Genomic DNA, 20,401 nt, shown 5'->3' on the forward strand with positions numbered 1-20,401 from the left:
CCATTGTCAGTGATTTGGTTATCCTGAGCTACAAGTCAGGTAGGCAAAGCAGGTTAAGAACTTTCCCTCTTTTTGCCAATATTCAATTCATATCAGTGATTTCTTAGTATCTTCCAACGTGGTAACTGAATTAAAAAAAATATCATTGTAACCAAATGGATTTAAACACATTTGATGTTTTCAATCCACTGTAGCTAATATTCTCAGTGATACTTTTATGTCTCATCTTTGACCAGCAAAGCTGGCTCCTGTAATAAGTTTCCTGGGGCTGCCATAATAAATTACTACAAACTTGGTAGCTTAAAATAGGAAGGTATCCTCTCACAGAATCTGGAGGCCAAAAGTGCAAGGTAAGGGGCTGGCAGGGCTGGTTCCTTCTGGGGGCTCTGAAGTAGCACTATCTCATGCCTGTCCTCTCTCTCCTGGTGGTGGCTGGCAGCCTCTGGTGTTCCCTGGTTTATAGATGCATCCTTCCAGTCTCTGCCTCCCTCATGTGGGCATCTTCGTTATGTCTTAGTGCGTTAAATCTCTCCCTCCTTTCTAAAGGGCTCCCCTCATAGCTCAGTTGGTAAAGAATCCACCTGTAATGCAGGAGACCTAGGTTCGATTCCTGGGTTGGGAAGATCCCCTGGAAAAGGGAAAGGCTACCCACTCCATTATTCTGGCCTGGAGAATTCTATGGACTGTATAGTCCATGGGGTCGCAAAGAGTTGGACACGACTGAGCAACTTTCACTTTTCACTTTCTCCTTTCTAAGGACACCGGTCATTGGATTTAGGGCTCCCCTAAATGCAAGACTGTCTCATTTGAGATTCTGACTTAATTACATCTTTAAAGACTCTATTCCCAAATTAGGTCACATTTACAGGTACCAGGGCTTAGGACCTGGACATATTGTTTTGTACCATAAAACCTGCTACAGCTCCTGAGTCCTTTTTATATGACTCTCATAGTCTTGCTTTTTGTATGATTTGATGTTCCAGGTTCATCTTGTATATCTCCTCAGACCTGGAATTAGTTATTTCCCTAGGAATGACTGGTTCCCTTCAGTGAAAAATGGTATTGAGAGAGCACAGTATAGGTGCCAAAAATGTATTTACTTTTATAATCAATAAAAATAATTTTCTCTAACAAAAAACTGGCTACATCTATTGTTGAGTCATCAGAATGGTCTCTGATCTACTAATTCGTCTAGAACTTCTAAGGATCTCCTTTAAAAAAATAATGCAAACCATATTTAGATGTTCTTTGTAGGATTACTCATAAAAGCAAAAACTGGAAATAGTATAAACAATTATCAGGGATACTGTTAAATGATTTATGGTATAGCCCCTATTGGACTATTATGTAACCATAACAACGATGGCAAGAAAAACATCATAGCAACAGGAGAATTGCTAACACTGTGATGTTAAAAACAAGAGGATATGAAAATGAATTAAGTTAATTATAGAACATATGAAACTATGTTCACGGAAAAGCACAGAAAGAAAGGCTCCAAATTGCTAATATGATTATTTGAGGGTGATGGGATTGAGAGTCATTGATTGCATAGTTCTTTTTGGTATCATGGTTATTTTACTTTTAAAATACCCTATTTATATGTGTGTGTTTCTCTTTCTGCACATACACAGAGAATAGTTAAAATCATGCTTCTTCATCAAAGAACTCTGGGTCCTGCCTTGGAGGTCCTCATAGATACTGTCGTCCTGCCCTGGAAGTTCTGACACTAAACAGGTGGCTGTCTCTGGCTCCAAGGCCAAAACTTCACAGGTTATTCCCCGTGTGACTCAGTGTGACCATGTCCCCAAGAAGGACATATTACTGCCCCCGCCTCTGGCTGGCTTAACCTTAACTGTGAAGTTCTGGGGGGACCCTTCTTCTCTGGCCTCCTGTGTTCCTGCTCTGGCTCACATGTGCTCCAAGCTATAACTGTCTGAACCGTAAGTCATGCCTGCCTTCCTATGATCTAGGCATGCGAAGTAAGAAATCCCAAAAGGGAGGAAGAACGGAACCTTCCCCAGTTATTTTTCTTTCTCTTGACCTTAGGTGAATTCCAGAGCCAACGTGGAAAGGAACTTCTAATCCCACGTTGAAGGCTGGATGGAAAATTCTTCTGGGTCTTCCTTCTGCTAATGGGAGCTCCAGCAGGGGCATCACCCTTTCCTGCTTCCCGGTTCCTGAACGTCAGCATCCAAACAATGGTTATTTGTTTCGGCAGAATAGAGAATGCTCCATAAACTTCAGGAGACACATAAGAGCCCAGAGGGTTTTTGCTGAGCCTGGTAACCCTCCTGAGAACAAAACCAGTGGTTGTGACTCAGCACCACCAAGTCTGGGGCCTAGCACCACTAAGCCTATTACTGTTTTTCATGTATGAGAGACAAGGCTACCGACCTATTTTCAAGAGGGCACATCATGCCCTCGGAGTGGCTTACACAGCTCCAGGGAGGAGGCTGGTCAGTCTCACCCAGCCTCCTTTTAACACGGTCCTTCTGCGCAGTGGCTGCTGGGTCTGTCTTCTGGTTGGACCTCGAGTTGTTTCCTGGGGGAGGCCAGTGGGTCTGCCCGAGGTTGTGTGGTCTTCCACCTGAGCTTGGTGGCCCATACAGCTCAGGAGGAGGAGGGGGCACGTGGGTGGCTGGGGTGGCTAACCTGCTGGGTGGTGGCCAGGCAGTACTCTGCAGTGCTCAGGATGCTGCAGATGAGGCAGAGCTCCTCCAGGGTGAACTTGGCCGCCTCGGAGCCCTCCTTTTCCTTGAGCAGGCTGCTGATGGTCAGCCCGCCACTGCTGCTTGTGGTTCTGAGGAAAAGCAACAGGAACTAGTCAGGCCGGGACCTCTCCCTGGCTTCCTGACCTGGAAACAGCACATCTTAAGAAAAAGAAAAGGGGGAAGGAAAGGCTGGACGTGGCCCAAACAAATCCACACACAATGAGGCCCTTCCGAGTGACCTGACCTTGACGGTCATGTGTTTAAAGCTCTCTGACCATCAGAAATAGGAAGAGACAATCCCAACAGTGAGCCAGTTGTCAGTCATATTAACTACGATGACGCTCAGGCTCAGAGAGAAGGCTGCTGAGCGGCTTCTTTGCTTAGCCTGGAATTTCCTGATGTGCACAGCTCATTCAGGATCACCCAGAGCACAAGAGCTGGTTCCCCAATTGTTTTTCTCAGTTCAGAAAATTCTGCCTGGGAATCTGTGCTTGTGGAGGGGTTCAAGAGCGAAGGTTAACACACGGTTCCTGGCCAAAGTCCTGACTGCCTCAAGAAACACAAAAGCATCTCATCTCTTCCTATTGATCTAATCATGTGATCACAATATAGGAAAATGCAGTTTTTAAAATAACTTCCTGTAGTTATAAAATTTAAACTGTGAGATTCTGTTTGTTTTTTTTTTGCCATACTGTGTGGCATGCAGGCTATTTTAGTTCCCTGACCAGGGGTCAAACCTGCACCCCTTGCAGTAGAAGGGTAGTCTTAACCCCTGGACCACCAGACAAGTCCAAGATTCCACTTTTTAGAAAGAGAATTCAATGACACTTACCCTTAAAAAAATAAAAAAGGAGAGATTCTTTTCCTTAAAAAAAAAAAAAAAATCCTAAACTTGCCAGTCTTCTTGGTAATTAAAGATTTGAAGACATCTTAATCTTTTTTTTTTAGTACCTCTAAGGGTATAAGGACATGGCCCTCTCTTCCACTATGGGTTAGAAGCAACTGTGTAACCATTTTGGAAGTATATTTCAGGAGCTTAGAAAAAAATCTTTAGACTGTTTGATCCAGTAGTTCTACCTCTGTTCAAGGATGCTTTTCTGAGTGTTATTTGAAATACCAAAATAGTGAACCCAATGTAAATGGTCAATTAAGAGAACGGTCAAAAAAAAAAAAAAAAAAATCTCAGAAGTTAACTCAGGGTCTTCTGCATGTGGGAACATCACGGCATCATGATGTTCATGATGTTAAAAAAGTGTCTTGACTGGAACTTCCCTGGTGGTCCAGTGGCTAAGATTCTGCACTTCCAAGGCAGGGGGCCCAGATTCGCTCCTTGGTCAGGGAACTAGATTCTGCAGGCTGCAACTAAGAACCGGGTTGCAGTCAACTAAATTTAAAAAAAACAACAACAAAAGTGCTGGATGAATATTTTTACTGTGCTAACTGTTTTCTGCTCTTCTCTTCTGTGTGGCAGACTGACTTCCACACACTTATCTCCCAGGCTCCCTGGCCCTCTGGTCTCCTGTTGGTTTCTGCCAACAGCCATGGCCGCAGCAAGTCAGAGAGGTTGAGCAGAGAGGAGTCTGAGTGACAACCAGCGCTCCTGCTCCCTCTGCTTCAGCATGGTCCTGGCAGTGACCACCTTTGGCCACAGTTCCATGGGGCAGCCCTCTGTCCACAGCCCCAGCTCTCAGAAGAATTTTAAGGGAGTAACAATCATCCAAGTGTTTGGTGCTTCAGAGGCCTCCGCTGGTTCCTTTCACCTGCCCCACTGCTCTGAACAGTGGCTTTACTGACAATACACCCCAGCCGTGTACCATTTGTTTCCTGCTGTGACACTGACTAATACACACAGAAAAATGCACACAGCATGATGTGAAGTGAAAGCAGCAGGGTACAAACCTAACTATAAGCACTGCAGTCCCAATCCTGTCAAACAAATAAACAAAAGCACACAGTTGCACACATGACATATATAGAGAATAGAAAAATGTACTGAAAAGTTCAATTTGTCTTCTCTGGGTGGTGGGTTTTTTTTTTTTTTAAATCTTCATCTTTGTGCCCTTCTGTGTTTTCCAAACTATAACAAACTTACGTTATTTTGAAAATCAGGATACCAGTTATTAAAAACTTAAAAATAATGTTAATCATATTCAAATAAATCCTCATTGGTGAAATATTACCTGTTAACTTTAAATGTCTTGCAGAGCCTAGGGCTTTTCTTTCCTCCTAATAATGTAAAACTCCTATATATGATACATTTTAGTGACCATGACAGCAGCTCATTCCAGAATTGCTGAATTTAGCTATGGGGAAGATTTATAATTACTAAATTCTGAAGCATTGCTTTAGATCATATTCTATTATAGTAGAAATTACTATATATCCCAAGTATCTCTAAAATTCTAGTTGAACGATCCATTTTATTTCAAGTGATAAGAAATATGGGCTTCCCACGTGGCACTAGTGGTAAAGAATCCACCTGCCAATGTAGGAGACTCCAGAGACATGAGTTCGATCCCTGGGTCAGGAAGATCCCCTCGAGGAAGAAATGGCAACCCACTCCGGTGTCCTTGCCTGGGAAATTCCATGAACAGAGGAGACTGGGGTCTTGCCTGGGAAATCCCATGCACAGTCCATGGGGTCTCAAAGAGTCGGACACTACTGAGCAACTGAATACTCACACATAATAAAAAATATAACGATGTTTTAGTGCCCCAGAATAATATAGACAAGTCACTATAATTAGGAGCTCTGCTATACAATGACCTCCCCACAACCTCCCAACACTTTTACATATTAGGCTCCATCCAAGACAGCAGGATGTCATAAGAGAGACTCTGGCCTGAATGAAACTGCCCTTACTGTTCGAAAGTCATCTCTACCATCACCCCACATTTTTTTCGCCAAGTACTTATCCCTGAATCACTGAATCCACGTGAACTAAATCCATCTATAATAAGACTGACACCCTGGAGTCCACCGTGCTAGGATGTGACCTATGCTAGGAAATGCCAGAGCGGGCATTTCCTGTGATGGTTCTGATTGGCTAGGGGATCCCACTCGAGAGGAAACCATCTCAGGCCCTTAGAAACTCCATCAGGGGATTTTCCTGATATTCTTAGCAGTTCAATAAACAACTTCAGAATGGATTTCCTCAAAGATTTCCATATTTAGGTATATTCAGAAGCTTACTTCACCACTCACACCAGGAAGAACGGGAACTCACTTGGGCAGGTTGCCAGAGAGGATTTTCCAGGCATACTCGCGGAGGTACTTCTGGAAAACAGTGGTCAGGGCGATCATGGGCTCCCCAGTACTGAGCTGCGAGCACTGCACCATGCACTTCTTGTAGTAGACGAAGAGGTCGGCGCAGCTGGGGAGCACGGCACCCCCCTCGTCCGTGTTGGGCTTAGGTGGGCCCTGGGCCTTGAAATCGGCCACAAACCGATCTATCAGCTCTCCAAGGTTTCTAGGAGGAAGAAAACGTGGAATGTCATTTTAGTTCAACAAGGAGAAAGCAATTGTGCTTGACTGCCACCAGGAAATCACTCCTCATGCTTGTTACATTGAAAACTGGACCCATTTTAATAAATCAAAGACAAATAAATCAAAGACATGATATCACTTATATTCAGAAATAACCTGTTCACAGAAAGACTCACAAACAGAAAACAAACGTATGATTATCAAAGGGGGAAAGAGGGGGTGGGGAAAAATTAGGAGCATGGGATTAACATACTGTATATAAAATGGACAATTAACGAGGATTTACTGTATAACACAGGGAACAACATTCTATATCTTATAATAACCTATATAGGAAAAGAATCAACCTATATAGTTGAATCCCTTTGTTGCATACCTGAAATTAACACAATAATGTGAATCAACTATACCTCAATAAAAAACAATTAATTTAAAACACTAAAAAAATTGGACCCATCTTTATCAGTATCATCAACCAACCACCACCACCACCACCACCTCCCCCCACCCCATAATAACATCGATGACAAAATTTGGCATTTGTCTGCTGCTTTACACTTTTCAAGGCATTCCATGGTCACAGTTGATCCCAAACCCCTGGAGGAAAGACAAGGTATTACTGGACACTCTAAGAGATGACAAAATGAAGGCCTGGAAAGTTGGTCACACAATTTAGTGGCAAAGCTGAGCCTAGAATCTACTGCTTAGCTGTGTGCCCTGGTCCTAGTACCATATTAGTCAGCTTCTCTTGCCAGAAGTGAAACCCTACATCATGACAGTCATCATTTTCTGAGCACTTATGCTGCACAGCTCTTTGTAAGCATCACTTCATTGAATTTCACTTGATCATCACAAATAACCTTATGACCTAGGGACTAACACTAACCTCCTTTTTACAAAGCAAGGAACAGAAAAGGACCTTGTCCAGAGTCATACAGCCAGACAGTGGGGGAGGCAGGATTAAAAACCAAGCAGCCTGCCTCCAAACCCCATGGTTTTTACCCACCTACCCTGTGCGTGCATGCATCGCTTCAGCTGTGTCTGACTCTTTGTGAGCCTGCAGTAGCCTGCCAGAGAATCCCTCTGTCCATGGGATTCTCCAGGTGAGAATACTGGAGTGGGTTACCATGCCCTCAGGGGATCTTCCCTACCCAGGGATCGAACCCATGTCTCTTACATCTCCTACATTGGCAGGCAGGTTCTTTACCACTAGTCCCACCTGGGAAGCTCTCCACTCTACCCTACTACTCCTCAAACACAAAAGGTATAATGTCAACAAATACTTAGACATCATTAACCTAAACGTGGGCTTCCCAGGTAGCTCAATGATAAAGAATCTACCAGCCAAGCAGGAGACGTGGGTTCGATCCCTGATCTGGGAAGTTCCCTGAGAAGGAAATGGCAACCCATTTCAGTATTCTTGTTTGGGGAATCCCATGGACAAAGGACTGTGGCAGGCTACAGTCCAGGGGATTGCAAAGAGTCGGATACAATTTAGCAACTGAAAAATAACAATAACCTAAAGATTCCCAGCAGATAGATACCTAAACGAAGAGGAACTGTAACGAAATACTCTTTACAAAAAAATGCTCTCTTTCTCCTTTAATGTAGTTTATTCTTAAAACTTCTGGAATTAAAGGTGCAAGAAATTCTGAGAGGAGAGAAACTACTGAGTGCCTCCAGGCTTGTCCCAGGTCACGGTGGTGATGATGGTTTTAATTTTCGCCCACTTCCCATTCGAACGTCACTGAGTTTGCCTCAGTCACACTGAGTCATCACTGTTCGCATCCCACAGGCCTGTATTAATTGGTCCTTGCATAGTTATGCTGTATGAAACATGGGGAAGGGGAGGGTGTTCCCACCCGCCCTGACATTCTGCATCTTTTTAGGTTACTGTCTGAGGCTACAGGAAACCAGCTGTGCTTTTTACATGTATTTATATAAACGTCAAGAAGAAAAAGACAAGAACCACACGCAGTATCAATTAGCACGAACAGGGGAAGATTGACACTTTACCCAAAAGCTTTTGCTACTATGAGCTTATGATGTCCAGATACAGTCACTCTGCCCTCAAAGGACGTCAGGCCTAGGCTGGTGCACTGTGACGGTGGCGATGGTCAGCAAGCCAAGGAGGAGCTTGACTTTGCAAAGCTCCAGGGTGACCATCCCCCTTCCTCACACCCTCTTCTTGCCTCACCTTTCCATTTAATCTCCCACTTCTCCACGGTGTCCCCACGCTTCAGCTGGACTCCATCTCTAGCCCCCAACTCTGCGCCTTTGCCTGGATGCCTTCCTTGGTGTCTCTCCCGTCGCCATCTGTCCACTGCCCTCCTAGCTCAGCTCAGGGGGCACCCAGACAACCCCTACTCACGCCCATCCTCTATATAATTGCAATTTCTGGCATCTGTAACCCTGACACTTTTTAAAAAAATACACTACTATACAGTGTGAGGATGTCACTTATCCTGGAAACATGCTGACCTTCTCCCATCCTGAGCCTGCAGTGGGCAATGCTCATCAGGAATGGCTGTCTTTCTCACTGATCTCCAGGGTAAATTCAGATCCTTCCTGAGATAGTCCTGTAGCCAGTCCCTTCTTTTAAGGTGAAGTTGGTACAAAAGGTGAAAGCTACTTGCTCTACAGTGGTAGAATCTTCTCTGTGTCACGCATGTTATTATAAGATTCTTGAGAGCAGGGATAAGGTCTCTGTTACTTCTGCTCCTCCCCCTTCATGCTTATGTGTGAAACTAATCTCCAAATTATGTTGGTGCCCAACCTCCACATCTTGTCCCTAAAGGGTGGGAATGGAAGGGCGAGGTGGGGGCAGGGCTGCGGCACAGAGGAGACCTCAGAACAGCAGGCAAGGCTTCCACTAGAGCCCTTCTATGAGAGACTCTAACCTCTGGGTCCATCGTACCTACCAAAACAGGGGCCAGAACTCTGAAGCATTTTTACTTGACCCTCTCATCTAATTCCCCTGGAAGCTGAAGCCAGGATACTTCCTCATCTGCCTCCTATTTCAGAGCCAAGCTGATGAGTAAGACTGTAAATCAATTATGATCATAGAACAGAGACAAAAATTTCCTCATAAACAAAGCTCTAACAATCTTCCACATTTTGCAGGATGTTCACTGGGTTACTTTGGACACTGTTCTCTGGTGTGAATGAGAAATAAACCAGAGCATCCCACCCCTCTCTTTCACCTAGCACTCTTCATCAGCATGCTGCTATGCCACACAAGACACTGGAAAACGAGCAATCAAGCAGCTTCACGGAAGAGAAGAGGAAGAGTCACCCAGATGGGAAGGGCAAGGTGCATGAGCTGGCACAGTGGGTCCAAACCAATCAAAAACTGACGGAGCACTTAGTATGTGCAAAGTGCTGTGGGCTGTATCAGATAAAAATGAGTTCACCTAAAAAAAAAAAAGCTACCACTTCTTCCAGACACCAAGTGCTACCCTGAGTTTCGGCATGACCTTATAGGAAGAGCTACTGGAGAAAGGGACATGCGCATGCTGACCTGTTGAATGGAATTGTAGACTTGCCCTTTAAGCCCTAAAGCAATCACAATCAAATAAACGTTTATAAAGGGTTAAGTCCTGCTCATGGTGCTGTGAGGATAAAGACACAGTATCCTATTAGGGGAGACAGGACCTTCATGCTTATGATCTTAAGATCTCAAGATGCCAATAAATTGCTAGTTTTGCAGTACAGACACTACAAACAATTTGTTTTAGACAAAGAAAATATGAGAGGAAATCAGACAGAAAATTCCATAGCAGATTCAGGTGAAAGAATAAAGGCCTAGAGTCAGAAGTATAAAGGACTTCCCTGGTGGTCTAGTAGCTAAGACTGCATGCTCCCAATGCAGGAGGGCCCGGTTTCAATTCTAGTACACATCCCCCCAAAAAATTTCTTAAAAAAAAAAAAAAGTACAGAATACGATGTGAGAGGCAGAGGATGGGAAGATGGCGCAGGCTGGCCGAGGCAGAAGATCCCTGCAGTTAGGTTCACACACATCTGAATTCCCACAGCAAGCCAGTGTCGTACCTTTCACCCCTCCACGCTGTGTTCCAAAATGGGTTTTTGGTCTCTCTCTTACCCTAGGCTGTAAGCCTATAAACTAGGTACCTTGCTGCGTGCGTTATAAATACAATCTCATTTAACCCTCAAAGCAGCCCTGATCAGAAGGCATTAATACCCCCATTTTAAAAATGAAAAAACTGATGCTGAGAAAAATAATGTAACTTGCCCTAGGTCACAGAATTTATTGGAGCTAGAATTTGAACTGGGGCCTGACTCCCAAGCCAAGCTCTATCAACTACCCAAGGCTTTGATTTCAAATCTCAAAAGCGCTACACAGACCTGTGGTGTCTCAATGACTGCTCGGATTCACTTTCTCTCCAGCTTAAAGAAAGACATCATGGGTGTGGATGGCGTCTTTTGCCTTCTTCCCTGTAACTTGAGCTTTTAACCCAAGAACTGTATGAGCATTTCAGGGGAGCCATGTAGAATACTGCTGGGAGTGCCGCTGATACGAAAAGCCACCTGGGAACAAAGACTACTTCAGACGATGGCAATAGAGGGAAAGATTAAAACACAGAGAGGAAAACCACACTGCAGACCAAGCTTAGGTAAGGATGACCAAGGCTGTTTTTCCTGGTGGATCTGCAGGCAGCATTCATAGAAATGGTATTTTAATTGGAAAGTACAGGAGAGGTGGCTCCAAAAGAGGAAGATGGTAGTCAGAAAAAGTGGGCAAGAGGATGAGTGTGGGCGAAGCAGCTTAAGACCCCAGGAAGGTAGACAGCTTGTTCATCCAAGGGTACATGCAAGCTTCACAGGTGGCTAAAGAACCTGCATGCCAGTGCAAGAGACATTAAGAGACGCGGGTTCCATCCTTGGGTCGGGAAGATCCCCTGGAGGAGGGCACAGCAACCCACTCCAGTATTCTTGCCTGGAGAAACCTATGGACAGAGGAGCATGGTGAGCTACAGTCCACAGGATCACAGAGTCAGATACGACTGAAGCGATTTAGCACACATATACCCCTTCCTTTTGACTGGGACAGGAGGGTTGGCTCTGGTGTGGTCAGTGGGGTTGGAGAGCCCCAACCCCAGATAACCCAACAGAGCAGATATATAACTAAATGGAAAATACTGGGAACAAGTTTCTCACGGCTGTAGAGAGCAGTTACAGACGTGGGAACAGGGAGGCTCCAGTAACCGCTGTGGTGTTAGGTTAGAATTGGAGTTACTGGCATAGACTGATGGGTTTAAATACATAAATAGGTATAAAAGGATAAAAATATACACGGATATACACATACATGTATTTCTTAGCTCCCTCAGCATGGAGGACCTAGAAGCACGGTACTCAAGCAGTAATGAACAGACCTGATGAGCAGCACTTAGTTTCTAAACATCTCCCGCCAAGGGAACAAGGGATCCTGGAAAAATGGATGACTCCAGGGCTGAGTTAGGAAAGTACAAGATGAGCCTGGTGTATTTTGCTGTGCCAGAAAGAAAGTGCTCAAAAAACACTAGGGGCATACAAAAAGGATGGAAACCCAGCTGGAAGGGGCCAAGTCAAGGACAATTTGACCATTAAAACAAATAATGATGGACCCTGGAAGAGAAGAAGAACGTTAGTAGAAAAACTGGTAAAATCCAAATAAGGCCTGGAGTTAAGTGACTAGTACTGTATCAGGGTTAACCAGCTGGTTTTGATGATAACTATACTACAGTTATGTAAGATGCGAACATGGAGGAGTTTACGAGAGGGAATATGGAGTATCTGCACTATTTTTGAAACTTTTCTTAGGTCTAAATTTATTCCAACATAAAGTTAAAAGATAAAAATATAGTAATGGCTATAAACCCACTGAATAAAATAGGAATCCACATGTCCATGCTGATAAATAAATGGAGAAAAGAGAAAGCTGTTTCTTAGAAGAAATGCAGAAGAAATGATGGGATTAGAAAAATAATTACATGGCAACTCTCTTAGTAATAAAGGATTCAGACAAATGTCATTAACGAATGGTAAAATAAGTAAGTAAAGTATGAGAAAAAAGCTATTTATATGGGTTCAAGGTTAAGTAATTAACACTTATTAAATACTTATTAATTAACCTGGCCGATACCATCTACACCAAGTAGTAAAAATGAGCAGCACAAGTTATGAGACACGTTGACGCTGTATGTCTCATGACAGGAGTCACTGAGAAAAACACGGCACCACTTCTGTATGAATCATGAGTCACGAGTCTGCAGCAGTCAGAACCAGACTGAGGGACATTCCACAAAGTAACTGGCCTGCACTCATCAAAAATTTTCAGGCTATGGAAGATAAAGAAAGAATAAGTTATTCTTCTGGATGGAACCAAGAGTTGTGACAAATAAATGTAACCTGCGATCCTGGAATGGATTTGGGATCTATAAAAAACAGGATTGGGACAAACAGGGAAAGCGAATGGGGTCTATGGATTCAATGCAAGTGCTGTGTCAACGCTACCTTCTTGACTTTAATGACTACACTGCGGCTATGTGGGGCTGCCAGGTGGCTCAGTAGAAAAGATCCGCCTGCCAATGCAGGAGACATGGGTTTAATACTGGGTGGGGAAGATCCCCTGGAGAAGGGAATGGCAACCCACTCCAGTATTCTTGCCTGGAAAATTCCATGGACAGAAGGGCCTGGCGGGCTACAGGCCATAGGGTCACAAAAGAGTCAGACACGACTTAAGAGACTAATAAACAAACAAACAAAAAACAATGTGTATATATACATGAGAATGTGTCTGTCTGTGAGTATGTCTGCTCAGAGGTGGGAGGGACAGCTGTTAATGGAAGAATCTGGGTGAAGGATTCACAGGAGCTCTGTGTACAATTCTTGGAACTCTTTTGAAAGTTAGAAGTTAATTCAAAACAAACGATAAGCAACGTCTTTTTACAGGAAACTCTAGGCTTGACCAAGCTAGAAGCAGTGGCAGGCTCTATTTCAACAAAAGCTATTACAGAGAACTCAGGAGAATGGGCAGGAATGGAGTCACTAATAATTTCTCAGCCTGAAAATGTCACTGAACAGTGTGAAGAAAAAGTGGTTATGGAGAGAAATCAAATGGGCAGAAATGGAGTCACTAATAATTTCTCAGCCTGAAAATGTCACTGAATGGAGTGAAGGAAAAGTGGTTATGGAGAGAAATCGCTTCTGCAAGAGTCAGCCAAAAAAAATGACTACATCTCCAAGAGTAGAAGAGATACAACTAACTTCCTCCTTGGACATAAACAAAAACTGAGACACCGGCTCAGGGCATGGAAGGACAGCTAGGCCCAGCCGGGTGAGAGGTGACTTCGGGACAGCCCCGCTCCTGCCTCCTCCCTGGGCACTGGCTCCGCAGTCCTCCTGCTGCTGCTGGACCCTGGGCTGGGGCAGGTGCTGCCAGGACTCTCCCCAGGTAGGGAGGGCGCTACAGAGATGAGAGAGTGGACCCCACGCCAGGCTCAGCCGAGAGCTGGCAGCACCGACCAGGCCACCCAAGCACCTGAGAACCTGGAACTGGGTCACCAGAAGGGCAGGGCAGACGCGGCTCCCGAGCCCTGTTTTCTTGTGCCAGGTGCCGACATGTCGTATCATTTCACCCTCGCCGCTAATCCTGCCAGCGGGGCTTTATTCACTCGACTGTAGAGGGTGTAAAACAGACTCGGAGAGGTGAGGACCAGAGCTCGGGGCCCGAGGCGGGGGGTGCAGGGCTTGGATGCAAGTGCAGGTCTGTCTGGCACCCAGGCCCATGCTCTTTCCACTACCTTGGGTTGGGTCTCTGTCCTCGGGGAGCTTGTGAATGGCCTCAGGTTTTCCTCCTTGCAGAGCTACAACAGGAGTAGTGATTTGCCCCCAGTCAGTGCCCACTTGAGTTCCTTCCCCAGTCTTAGGATTCTCTGACTTTAGGAAGGACTTTGAAGAACCTCTTGAAACTGTACTCAAGATAGCGTGTGGGTTCACGTGGATTTTTTTTTTTGGCAAAGAGGCCTGTGGTTTTGGTTGGTTCTCGGAGGGGTCTATGACTCAAGGGTAACAACCCACTGCTTTAGGCATTATTCTGTCTGATGCTCTCCTGTAACAGATGAGGAAATGGGTTTCTTGAACTTGATTTCCTGCTCCCAGCTTTTGCTGCTTATTCTGGAGCGAGAGCAGCCCAGCCTACGCAGTTGTCCTATGAGAAGCTTCCGCTACTGCCCTCGTGCTGTGGAGCGTTCCGGCGAGGCCAGGCGGCAGGCTGAGGGGCCAGCACTGCATTTTTTTCAGAGAGAAATGGAGAGTCCCTAAGGAAGGGAGGGCTGGCCCTTTGCCCAAAGCCTCATGAACAATGAGTGTGCTTTATATGAATTGAGGCCATGTGAGAAGAGCGGATCCCAGGATGATACCAGATAATCTACAAAATGACTTTTTTTTTTTCTTAAACTGGACAGGTTTGGGGAAACCACATGGTTATCTCAGATATGCACTTTAAACTCTGGACCCAACAGCTTTCAAGCCTTTCTAAAAATAAGAATTTGGATTGATAAGAGAAGATAGGGGTTTGGCCCATAATAGTCATACAGGTGGGCTGCTTCAAGACCTGTTCATCTAACAGGCAAATAGCAGCTCCTTTTTCCTTTCCTGCAGAGGTGTCTTATTAGTAATCTTGAGAAAAAACTTTGTGAATGCAGAAGACAGGATGTTTTTTAAAAAAAAATGGTAATAGTAACTATTTAACAGATGAGGAAATAATTCCTTAAACTTGATTTTAGTAGTCTGCCCTTCTGCACGCCTATGGACGTAAGCCAAATGGATAGAGAGCAGGAGGAAAACTGAGGCTTTACAAGGCAAAAGATGTCAAGGCAACTTTTTTTTTTTGCTGGGTAGGTGGCAGGGAGGAGGTTGTTTTTGTTAACATAGAAGCTCTTTCACAAATTAATCTTCTGGGGTTTTAATATGTAATTTGTAATATGATTACAAAATATGCATTTTGTACTCAACGAAGAAAAGAATAGAAGCAATCTATCACCAATTCAATGGACATGAGTTTGAGCAAACTCTGGGAGATAATGGAGGACAGAGGAGTCTGGGGTGCTGGAGTCCATGGGGTAGGGGTCACAAAGAGTCGGACACAACTTGGCGAATGAGCAACAATAAAATAAAATTGTTGAAGAACAATAATGTTCCAGGTAAGACACAAATACCCACTTGAAATGTTCTCTTAATTTTCTGGTTTACCCTTGGAATATACTTTTAAGTAAGAATGTGCTAAAATGAAAGAAGCATTAAAAAAAAAAAGAGGGGGAAGGACTAGAGCTCAGGACCTAAGTGCTTTCCCAGAGAACGCCCCTTGAGGAGCTTCTTAGAGCCGCTGCCGTCCCCTGTGAGCCGCTCTCTGGTCCTCCTAAACATATACTTTAGGCTACAGGGCCTCTTCTCAAAGCCTGGACCAGCCTGCCTCCAGTCAGTTCGACCTGTTTCAGAAACCTGGCCTTTCCAGACTGGGCCTTCCACAGTTGCTCTGGCTGTGGACAGAGATTCAGGGATGAAGAGAGCATAGAAGTGGATACTGGAACATGACCACACTCCGCTGGCTGTGAGAGCACTCATGACCATATTCAACTGGCTGTGGTCGCAGTGGGCTGCTTGGTAAGCATTTTCTGGAACGCCTGCACTTGTAAAAAGCATGTGTATTAAAGGGATGATAATCCATCAAAGAAAATAAGAAGCCATCAGTCCAAACAGACAAAAACAAACAAACCAACAAGTGGGGGAGAAGAGGAAGCTCTTCCTTGTAGTAGAATTCCAATGAGTAAATGTAGAAGAAATGATAGAAACCCACAGTGTTTGGCAAACACTACAGTAATCACTGTCAGGCAGGAATTGTCAAGAGCTGTGACAAAGAGGGGCGAAGTGACGAGACGGGGGACACTTACGTGGTCCTGAAGTATCCCCCCACAAAATACTTATTATAAAGCAAAAGCGCAGCTTTATTGTGAAAAAGCTGGCAGACACCACTTCAGCAAATGGTCAAGGTCAACCTCAGCAGTAACAGGACAAAGCCACGTGAGATGCCCCTCCTGACATCGTGCGCTGAGCACTGAGGAGGACACAATGTCACCTCTGGGGTGTTCTTGCCCCAAACACATAATCTGGATTTAATCAAGAAGAAACATCACAAACAGAAATTGAGGGCTTTGGACAAAAGAGCTGGTCAAACACTTTTCAAAAGCGTCAAGGTCATGAAAGACAAAGAAGGGACTGAGGAACTGTTCAAGCTTAAAGGAGACTAAGGAGACCTGACAACTAAACGCATGACTGGGTCTTGGACCAGAGGAAGGACATGCAGGGGAGAGCAGCACCTCCCTGATTTTGATCACTGCGGTTCTATAAGCTGCTGCCATTCTCTGGGGGCTTCCCAGGTGGTGCAGGGGTAAAGACCCCGCCCGCCAATGCAGGAGACGTGGGTGCAATTCCTGGGTCAGCAGATCCCCCAGGGAAGGAAATGGCAACCCACTCCAGTATTCTTGCCTTGGAAATCCCATGGGCAGAGGAGCCTGGTGGGCTACAGTCCATGGGGTCACAAAGAGTCAGACTTGACTTAGCAACTAAACAACCACCATTCTCTGGACAAAGGATACAAGAGAATTCTTTTATAACTTTTTGGTGAATCTAAATGATTTCAAAATGAAAAGTTAAACAAATTATACTTGAAAACACATACATCAGAGTTGAGGCTTTCATTCTCCACTTTTCAGCACCTGACACCGTAAAGCCTGGCAGGCTGACATGCAGACGTAAGGGCTCAGGCCCATCTCGGAACTAGGTGCTGGGACCTGCTTGGGAGGGCCTTAGAGTCACATTCAGGCTTCTGAGATTGATAGACATAATACATCATAACACTCAAAAATCAAAAAGTATCCTTAGCAGCTTTCCAGGGAGGGTCATGGGCATGCCAAGTCCCTCCTTCAACCTCTAGAAGGAGCTGTGCCCTTGTGAGGCCCCTCCCTGACTCGAGGCGGGAGAAATGGCAGGAGAAAGCAGCAAAATGGTTGTCAACTCACTTGTCCTGGGACTCAATGTACACGTAGAGATGCGGCTCAAAACACTTGGAAACAATGCCGTGAAATGGATTGTCTGGGGCTTTAGGCTTCTTAGGCTGTAAAGGGAAAAAAGAGAGAAAAGGAAAGATAAAAAGAAACTCTATACTTGAGCCATTTTTGCAAATTTTCCAGCAGTTTCAACAAAAACATCCCTTCAAAGTTCACTCCTAACTTACAGAAAAGAAGCACGTGGTGTAACTAGACTGGGACTATGTCCTGTATTATAATTCATGCCAGCTTGTGAATAATAAACCAGCTTTGTTGGCATCATTTATGTGCTCTGTGCAGTGAAAGATTTACAGCTACTGTGATAACACATGCATTTTCAATTTGGAAGGTCTTCATCATCTGACTGATGTTTGAAAAATGCAAATTCTTGCTAATAATCAGCACCTTATAGCTGGGCAGTGCCTTGGAATGTCTAAAGTACTTTTACAGTCTAGTTTTGAAAGCCTCAATTTACTGCTTGTTATTATCGGCCAAGCGCTTTGATACGAAATAACATCTCATCTACTCCTCACAACAACCCTCAATGTAGGAATTATGACTACTATTTTACACTAAAAGAAGGGCTTCCCTGGTGGCTCAGCTGGTAAAGAATCCATCTACAGTGAGGGAGACCTGGGTTCGATCCCTGGGTTGGGAAGATTCCCTGGAGAAGGGAGAGGGCTACTTGCTCCAGTATTCTGGCCTGGAGAATTCCATGAACTGTATAGTCCACGGAGTCGCAAAGAGCTGGACACGACTGAGCGACTTTCACTTTCACTACACCTAAAGAAATGGAGGCACAGGAGGTGTTAGCAGCCTGCCCCCAGGCACAGGGTGGCGTCTCCTACCTCCTAAAGCAGAACTCTTCCTATTAGATCACTGCTGTTCTTGCAGTGCTTCCTGACTGCTGAATTTCATCAACAAATAGGAAAAAACAAAAACAAGAAGGGTAGGGGGCCAACACAGGGTTGCTAACTTTTCATTTTGCTACTTTATACTCTCAATATTCTCGCCACAAGTTCCTAAAAGAGTATTTTATACTTAAACCTTTTAAAAGAGAAAACAGCTGCATAAAGGCAGTTCTTCCCAAGAAGAGACAGTTAGTTGGTGACCTTATACCAAGATAGAAAGATAGACAGACAGGCTGGCTGTTTTATCTGTATTTTTTGCCTTGCATCAGCGAAAACATGGATCAGCCCTGGTCCCCAACTGATGCTGGGAAAATTGTATCTGATAAAAAGGTTATCTGGATAGGCAAGCATTTAAAAACTACTATTTGCTACATGATAGAGTAGCCATCATGGTCAACAAGAGAGTCCGAAATGCAGTACTTGGATGCAATCTCAAAAACGACAGAATGATCTCTGTTCGTTTACAAGGCAAACCATTCAATATTACAGTAATCCAAGTCTATGCCCCAACCAGTAACGCTGAAGAAGCTCAAGTTGAACGGTTCTATGAAGACCTACAAGACCTTTTAGAACTAACACCCAAAAAAGATGTCCTTTTCATTATAGGGGACTGGAATGCAAAAGTAGGAAGTCAAGAAACACCTGGAGTAACAGGCAAATTTGGCCTTGGAATACGGAATGAAGCAGGGCAAAGACTAACAGAGTTTTGCCAAGAAAATGCACTGGTCATAACAAACACCCTCTTTCAACAACACAAGAGAAGACTCTACACATGGACATCACCAGATGGTCAACACCAAAATCAGATTGATTATATTCTTTGCAGCCAAAGATGGAGAAGCTCTATACAGTCAACAAAAACAAGACCAGGAGCTGGCTGTGGCTCAGATCATGAACTCCTAATTGCCAAATTCAGACTTAAACTGAAGAAAGTAGGGAAAACCACTAGACCATTCAGGTATGACCTAAATCAAATCCCTTATGATTATACAGTGGAAGTGACAAATAGATTTAAGGGACTAGATCTTATAGACAGAGTGCCTGATGAACTATGGACAGAGGTTCGTGACATTGTACAGGAGAGAGGGATCAAGACCATCCCCATTGAAAAGAAATACAAAAAAGCAAAATGGCTGTCTGAGGAGGCCTTACAAATAGCTGTGAAAAGAAGAGAAGTGAAAAGCAAAGGAGAAAAGGAAAGATATAAGCATCTGAATGCAGAGTTCCAAAGAATAGCAAGAAGAGATAAGAAAGCCTTCCTCAGCGATCAATGCAAAGAAATAGAGGAAAACAACAGAATGGGAAAGACTAGAGATCTCTTCAAGAAAATCAGAGATACCAAGGGAACATTTCATGCAAAGATGGGCTCAATAAAGGACAGAAATGGTATGGACCTAACAGAAGCAGAAGATGTTAAGAAGAGGTGACAAGAATGCACAGAAAAACTGTATAAAAAAGATCTTCATGACCAAGATAATCACGATGGTGTGGTCACTCACCTAGAGCCAGACATCCTGGAATGTGAAGTCAAGTGGGCCAGAGAAAGCATCACTGCGAACAAAGCTAGAGGAGGTGATGGAATTCCAGTTGAGCTATTCCAAATCCTGAAAGATGATGCTGTGAAAGTGCTGCACTCAGTATACCAGCAAATTTGGAAAACTCAGCAGTGGCCACAGGACTGGAAAAGGTCAGTTTTCATTCCAATCCCAAAGAAAGGCAATGCCAAAGAATGCTCAAACTACCGCACAATTGCACTCATCTCACACGCTAGTAAAGTAATGCTCAAAATTCTCCAATCCAAGCTTCAGCAATATGTGAACCGTGAACTTCCAGACGTTCAAGCTGGTTTTAGAAAAGGCAGAGGAACCAGAGATCAAATTGCCAACATCCGCTGGATCATGGAAAAAGCAAGAGAGTTCCAGAAAAACATCTATTTCTGCTTTATTGACTATGCCAAAGCCTTTGACTGTGAGGATCACAATAAACTGTGGAAAATTCTGAAAGAGATGGGAATACCAGACCACCTGACCTGCCTCTTGAGAAACCTATATGCAGGTCAGGAAGCAACAGTTAGAATTGGACATGGAACAACAGACTGGTTCCAAATAGGAAAAGGAGTACGTCAAGGCTGTATATTGTCATCCTGCTTATTTAACTTATATGCAGAGTACATCATGAGAAA

General features: G+C 44.3%; 1 protein-coding gene across 1 annotated transcript in view; it reads right to left on the reverse strand.

Moving 5' to 3' along the window:
• VPS53 (vacuolar protein sorting 53 homolog (S. cerevisiae)) overlaps window positions 1–20,401 on the reverse strand; it is a 124,675-nt gene that overhangs the window by 37,665 nt on the left and 66,609 nt on the right. The window contains exons 13-15 of the mRNA XM_010861355.1: window positions 17,282–17,376; window positions 5,941–6,183; window positions 2,656–2,803 (exon numbers count right to left, since the gene is read on the reverse strand). Coding sequence (XP_010859657.1) covers window positions 2,656–2,803; window positions 5,941–6,183; window positions 17,282–17,376 — 486 coding nt within the window. The remainder of the gene's footprint in view (window positions 1–2,655; window positions 2,804–5,940; window positions 6,184–17,281; window positions 17,377–20,401) is intronic.

Source organism: Bison bison, unplaced genomic scaffold (assembly GCF_000754665.1).
Source record: "Bison bison bison isolate TAMUID 2011002044 unplaced genomic scaffold, Bison_UMD1.0 scf7180017864472, whole genome shotgun sequence".
Lineage (NCBI taxonomy): Eukaryota > Metazoa > Chordata > Mammalia > Artiodactyla > Bovidae > Bison > Bison bison.